The sequence below is a fragment of the Empidonax traillii genome, unplaced genomic scaffold, assembly GCF_003031625.1.
Source record: "Empidonax traillii isolate 1590-97213 ecotype Southwest subspecies unplaced genomic scaffold, ASM303162v1 scaffold315:size618497, whole genome shotgun sequence".
Taxonomy (NCBI): Eukaryota; Metazoa; Chordata; class Aves; order Passeriformes; family Tyrannidae; genus Empidonax; species Empidonax traillii.
In genome coordinates this window covers 1,573-8,416 of record NW_020955508.1, presented here as the reverse complement: position 1 = coordinate 8,416, position 6,844 = coordinate 1,573, and the positions used below count along the sequence as shown (strand labels likewise).

The 6,844-nt window shown below is 39.3% G+C and overlaps 1 protein-coding gene across 1 annotated transcript in view; it reads right to left on the bottom strand.

The window, feature by feature from the left end:
* Nucleotides 1–6,520, bottom strand: part of ATP8A1 (ATPase phospholipid transporting 8A1) — a gene marked incomplete at its 5' end in the record, with an annotated part of 104,817 nt that extends 98,297 nt beyond the window's left edge. The window contains 2 exons of the mRNA XM_027891280.1: nt 3,898–3,996; nt 6,421–6,520. Of these exons, the coding sequence (XP_027747081.1) occupies nt 3,898–3,996; nt 6,421–6,520 (199 nt within the window). The remainder of the gene's footprint in view (nt 1–3,897; nt 3,997–6,420) is intronic.
* Between the last annotated feature and the right edge of the window lie 324 nt (nt 6,521–6,844).

The following is a 6,844-nucleotide window of genomic DNA, read 5'->3' as shown; positions in this document are numbered from 1 at the left end:
GACAATCTAGCACTGCATGTCACAAATTTTGCTAGCACTTTTGAAGCATATATGGGAAACACATGCTGTTCATGAATAATGTCTTTTGCTAACATCTTTTTCTTCTTGGGATTTCATTCCAGAAAAAGAAACATTTGGTTCTTGAGCTGAAAGTAGTACTTAATAAGTATATTTATTGATATCAATATACAGGGTTCCTATTCAAAAGCTTTAATATTACATGAAGATTAACATTCCTGGAGATCCTAGGTATCTCATTGTGCAAAGAAACACAGAGATAATGAAAAGTAAAGCTTAAGGGAAAACAATGAATATTTTTTCTTTTTTACTATGCAGCAAGTGGTCAGCTTTCCCAGGAAAAAACAGTAAAGCTGTATTGCTCTTAATTATCTCTATAGCATTTGGCAATGAGAACTTTATTGGTTTAGCTGATATATGCAAAACCCACTAATCCTTATCCCTGTCTTACTCCCCACACCAAGCCAAACACTTCATGTTGCAAAGAGCAAATGGTAAAAATAAACGACAAAAGAAAAGTGACTGGATGAGATAATTTTAAAACGGACACTTTGTACAGGAGCAACAGCCTCAGTTTTATATTTGCCTAGACACTGACAGATGGTATAAGTCTGTAAGCATTAACAGCAGAATGGTTAAAAATATATGAAATAACATGAATTCATTTTATGCCTTTTTTCCAAAAGGGGTTTTGTTTATGAAAAGAGAAAGCAACAAAGGTATTTAAGGAGAAGGTTACTACAGGAGAGCAAAAACTAGAAATTCCAAATAGAAGAAAAATATTTCATGGAAACCTCATTGCGTCTTGCAGGACCACTCAACTCTGTGACCCAGGAGCTTGATAGAACCCAGGGGTCTGTACCTCGCCTACCATCAGTTCATAGAGGTAACTGAGGAAAAGACTGAGTGGACTGTATCAGCAAGAAAGGCAGCATGTGAACCAGCCACTCTCCATTCCAAACCTCCTTTCCAGCTCAATGCTCTCTCTTCCTCTTGATCACATTTCTGCCCATACATTGTAATTCTGCTCAAACACAAATACAGTGCTCCCAGGGAGCTTACTATTTGTGTGCAGGGAAAGACTATGCTACCTGCAACCCTTTCCAAAACACAAGAGAACAGCCCACAAACAGGAACGTTATCCCTCTATTGGACAGGGTACTTTCACATATTATGATGTGTCTAATGCATTATCCTCCTCACAACATACCTGCAGAAAAAACAAACAAAACAGAACAAAAGCTAATAAAGAAATTCTTAGCATCTAGAGTGATTTGGCAAATCATCAAGACTAATTTCTTAGATACAAAAGACATCAACTAAAAGACTCAATTATTTTAAGCAAGTTAGATAGATAGGTTCCATCATATGCTTTTTGTGGAGAGAGGACAAGAAGGTACTCAGAAAATCCCAACACCTTTTGTATAAAGTGAAACAGAGATTGAAATTCCTTTCTCTCGCCTCAAAACAAAATAATTCAGAACAAACACTTCCATGCTGACAATGTCCCAGATCTTTAAAAGTTTTCATTCAACGCAAGGAAAAATCACTACCATAGACACCGACTGGAAAGAGTATAGGAAGTCTGGCATAGGTGGAGGCACCTGCCTAACAAGGACCAACATTTTGTGTCTGTTCCAGGCCACTAAGAGTCAGCAGATCACACTTAAGACCAAGACATGAAAGACTAACAGTAAATTGCAGTGAACCTGAGAAATGGGAACAACTGAACAGGCCTTTTCCCCTTGCTATCTACAACACCACACAAAGTCACAACAGGGAAACTAAGGATTTTATGCATTTGACTTTAGAAATAAATAGATGCTTGGACCTGGATTTGACAGCTAGGGAAAATCCATTTTTAAAACTTCAAAAATTACACGAGTGACCTGTACTCATTCATCAAAATATATTAAACCAAATAGGTTACTATTTATTCTAAACATAATAAAGTGAAACATTGTAAATTTAGTAGCAAGCTAAAGGACACTTTTTAGATTGGTCCAGGAATTACTTTGTTGGGAAACAAAACGCCATCCAGTGTACTGACTTTACATGGTAAGGTTCTGGTAGCAGTGGGGCTACAGGGATGGCTTCTGTGAGAGGCTGCCAGAAGCTTCCCCCATGGATGAAAGAGCCAATGCCAGCCGGATCCAGGACAGACCTGACACTGGCCAAGGCTGTGCCCATCAACAGTGGTAGTAAAGCCTCTGAGATAATGTATCTAAGAACCGAAAAAAAGTTCTTGTGAAGAAGTAGTTATGGCCAGAGAAGAGTGGAGTAAAAATACTGGAATGAAACAACCAAGGTCAGTGCACAAGGAGGGGGAGGAGCTGCTCCAGACACTGGAGCAGAGATTCCCCTGCAGCTTGTGTGAAGACCACGTGCTGTGCCCCTGCAGCCCATGGAGGTCCACAAGGGTGCAGAGATCCACCTGTAGCCCATGGAGGAGACCTGCGCCAGAGCAGGAGGATGCCTGAAAGAAGGCTGTGACCCCGCAGGAAGTCCACGCTGGAGCAGGCTCCTGGCAGGACCTTGTAGCCCCATCAAGGGAGGAGCTCACACAGGTTTCCTGATGGCCTTGTGACCCTGTGGGGCATCCACGCCAGAGCAGCCTCTTCCTGAAGGACTGTACCCTGTGGAAAGGGACCCATGCTGGAGCAGTCTGTGAAGAACTGCAGCCTGTGGGAAGGACCCAGGCTGGAGAAGTTTGTGGAGGATTGTCTCCCCTGGGAGGGACCCCACGCTGGAACAGGGGAAGGACTCCTCTCCTTAAGGAGGAAGAACTGGCAGAAACAACATGTGATGGACCGACTGTAACCCCACTCCCTGCCTCCCTGAGCCACTGGGGGCAAGGAGGGAAGAACTGGGCAAGAACTGGGAATAAAATTCTGCCCAGGAGGGAGGGTGGGGGACAAGATGTATTTAAGATTTGTTTTACTTCTCATTATCCTGCTTTGATTTTGATTAGTAATAAACTAAACTAATTTCATCAAATTGAGTCTGTTTTGTCCAGGACAGTGATCTCAGTGATCTCTCCCTGTCCTTATCTCAGCTCTTGAGTCTTTCACTGTATTTTCTCACCTCTGTCCAGTTTCAGAGAGGAGTGATAGAATGGCTTTGGTGGGTACCTGGTGTCCAGCCAAGGTCAAAACTTGTCACCAGGATGACAAATGAAGCTGCTTGAGACTGTGCAGCCTCCTAGATCCTCAACAGAATTCCAGATGGCTCATGCATTTTTGAAAGGCACCTCAACTGAAGTTTTAAAAAAGTATTCCAGAAAGATTTTTTAATCCTACCTTCTTCAATGCCTAAAGCCAGAAGTTCTCACAATTCTGTAAATGTTAATGTAGTATCTCCTTCACAGAATGAGCTTAAATCCATCTCAAAAGTATAAATAGAGGAAGTAAAGGACTTTGCTCATGGAGGAAGGAAAAAAAAATTTTTCTAACCAAATAAATATTTAACGGTTATTTGTTTTTAAAATAGATTCCACCTGAGATGAAGTCAGTATCTTCCAATACTGAAGGCAGTATTCTTCACATGACTGGGTTCTATGGAGTTTTGGTTCTAGCTCACACTTCGAAAATATGCTTGCACTTCATTACTAAGAACTATTTGGCTAGAAACAATCTATATAATAAACACAACAGTCACTATTTTGTCATGCTATTGTCACTTGTATACATAGTAAACACACTTCTGAATTCTAACACCATATTTCTAAGATTTCATCTTTGGAAATAAGTAGCATCAGAAGCTTTCAAAAGCATCCAGAAGGCAAGAATGCGTCAACATAGAACTATTCAGGAAAATTTCTTCAATATTATAAATGAAAAATATGAAAACTATTTAAAAATATTGCTAAAAAATACTTACAATATCCTCTATTATCTCCTTCACTGCAGCTACAGCTAAAATAAATAAAAGAGGAACCAATGTTGTGTAGCGGCCTGTTGGTGATACATCTGGTATTTGCTATTAAAAACAAAACAGAAAGAAAAAAATTTTTTGCATTGCTGGTTGAAAACATATTTTTAATACATGCAGCGGCACTTCCTGAGCAAATAACGACAAGAGAATTCACTTTTAGACATGGTGCTGACTATTTCCAAGAGAAGTTTACTGCCTTCTATTCAAAAACAGATGATACAATAAAATCACATTTGGATTTTAAATAGTACAGTGTCCAATGGCGCTATTTCCAGAGGTTTTAGTGTTTGCAGAATATTCACCTTCCTTTTCTGTGCTTCAAATTAAATGAAAATAGTTATCTACAAAACACAACTAATTCTGTCAGTTTAGATGTTAGAGTGGACACTAGTCCCAGGTACATTTGCTTCTTTACAGTTTTAGTATCTTATGACATATTTTGTATCATAATAGATATTAACTGACAAATTTCAAATAGTTGCTTTCTGCCAGTCTACTGTAAAAAAACCATTTTTGCTATGAAGGTATGGCCACAGATGATGCAAGTGGCTGTATACATAAAGTAAATGATGAGACAATTCAGCTACTTATATGATACACATGGATGCTTATCTATAATTATTTTTGTACTGTCTAGAGTTCTTAATGGCAAATATCCATATTATGGACAGCTGAATGGATTGCTGCCTTAACAGACTTATAACGGGTAATACAGCGTGATGACAATGAGATCTCTACAAGAAAAGAGTTCACTAACTAGTGGTGCCTAAATGCAGCTAGAAGACATACTCAATTTACCATAAAAAGGCCAAAACAACAGCCAGTGTTACTTATGAGTTATATACATTTCTTTTTGCTATCACCACATTGTACTACTGAAAGAAAACAGGATGTTATATGTTTGTATGCTCCAGACCACATTTTTCAAGGAATTATGGAATGGAATGAGGCAGAAAGTTACTGCTGGGTAAGTGCCTATGTGCTTGCTACAATGGAAAGGGATCTATCACTTCTCCAGCTATTCCTATCTCTTCATTCCTCTCTACATGTATGTCTGAACTCCCCTTCTAATCGCGTGTGATTTTCCATGCAAAATATGAAGGCAAAAGGGTCACCAGCCTGTACCCTGATTCCATCACCCCATATCCCTTTCTCCCGACACTGTGGTCTCACTGATAGCCTGACACGACATAGCGGGCTTGGAAGTCCTAACACTCCACTTCCTAACACTCCCTACAGCTACATGCCAGCCTCTCACCCAGTCATGCCAAGCCTCAAACAGTTTCTGAAACCTCATATTCTGTGTCATTAGCTTGAGATGCACAGTGGTACCACAAGGAACCCTGCTGGACCACTGGATTAGCCTGAGATGCCAGATGAGATTAGCAGACGTTTATTTAGAAGCCACAGGCTTGCAGGCAGAAAACCTAATGAAACCCTGAACCTTTTTCCCCCTAGAAAACAGTGTAAGCTACTTGTGCAGATGTATCCTAAGAAACTGCCCCAAGCACTTAAAGCACTTTCACTTACAGAAACATCTGAAGTGAGGGAGAAAAAAGTACACATGGTAGTTTATGTACTATTTTTCAGTAATATTTTTTCATACATCAATCCCTAACACAATGACCTTCACAACCAACAAACCAACACATTCTCAAAAATGCATTAGAAATTATGCAGAAAATGTGTTTTTATCAAATATATTTGAAATGCAGAACTAGTCAATGGTAATTATGAGTGCACCTGACCACAGTTAAATTTTCATTCATCATCAACTAATGCATCCAAATAATAATATAGAAAAAACCACAGTCCACTTTATCAACTTGAACTACTACAAAATTAAAATATTCCGATAGGTGTGCAAAATGTTATGTACTTCTTCAAAAAAGTCCCAGTAAGCTGGATCAGGGATTGCACTTTACAAACACACTTAATGAAGCTACAGTGGTGGTACAGAAAAGACTGTGTACTTCCCTCCTAACTTTCATATTGACCATCTGGTATATGGGAAATAGCTGCTACAGTACTGGACTCCACAAATGGGTTTCTTTGTCCAGTCTCAATTTCAATCCTTATCTCTAAGAATAAAAGGATTAAAATTCACAAAGTTCAGGTTTTTAGGCAGTACCCTTCATTAGAAGAAATGGCAACACTTTTCTGTGTATGCCAGATATTTTTAAATAGAATTTTCTTGTTGCAACAGACTTTTTCACCTGACAGTATTTCAACTACACTTAACCTGTTTTACAGAAAAATATTTGTGTGCATTTTTTTATCCGCAAGGAGTAAATGAACCACACACCCAAACATTTATTAAAGGTCCATCTATACAATACAGCTATTCTGAGAGGCCAGCTAGCTCGGACAGAATGGTACAGCAATCTTAGTATCTCTGCAAAACATTGTCTGTGGTATAAATGCTCTCTTCACAAGTTTAAAACATTAGAATCTTATTGTTGATCTTACCTGAAGTAATGCAATAAAAAGAAAAAACGCATTAGCAGCTCTTCTGAACTGGGAATAAAGGAACCTTGGCAGGAATGTGATTATGTTGTACTTTGCAGTGCTGAAAGAAAGGGACAAAAACACATGCTTTTATTACAGTACAAAAAATTCTTCAAATGTATTCTTTTCCTCTCAGTTACACAAGCTTTCAAATAAAACAGAAGCCTCTGTGATTCTTGTGCTAGTACACATTTGTTTTGGCTAAAGTGAAACTAAATGACTTCCACAGTGACATCCCGCAGATGTCCATGAACAGCTCACCCAGGGAAGCTCCTGCCACCCACAGAGACTGTCACGAGCTGCCATGTTGAGATATGAAGGTCCCTCCTCACCTCAGCTGCTCCACTGGAAGCAGTCAAGCTCTGCTGCCCCTCAGTTACAAGGA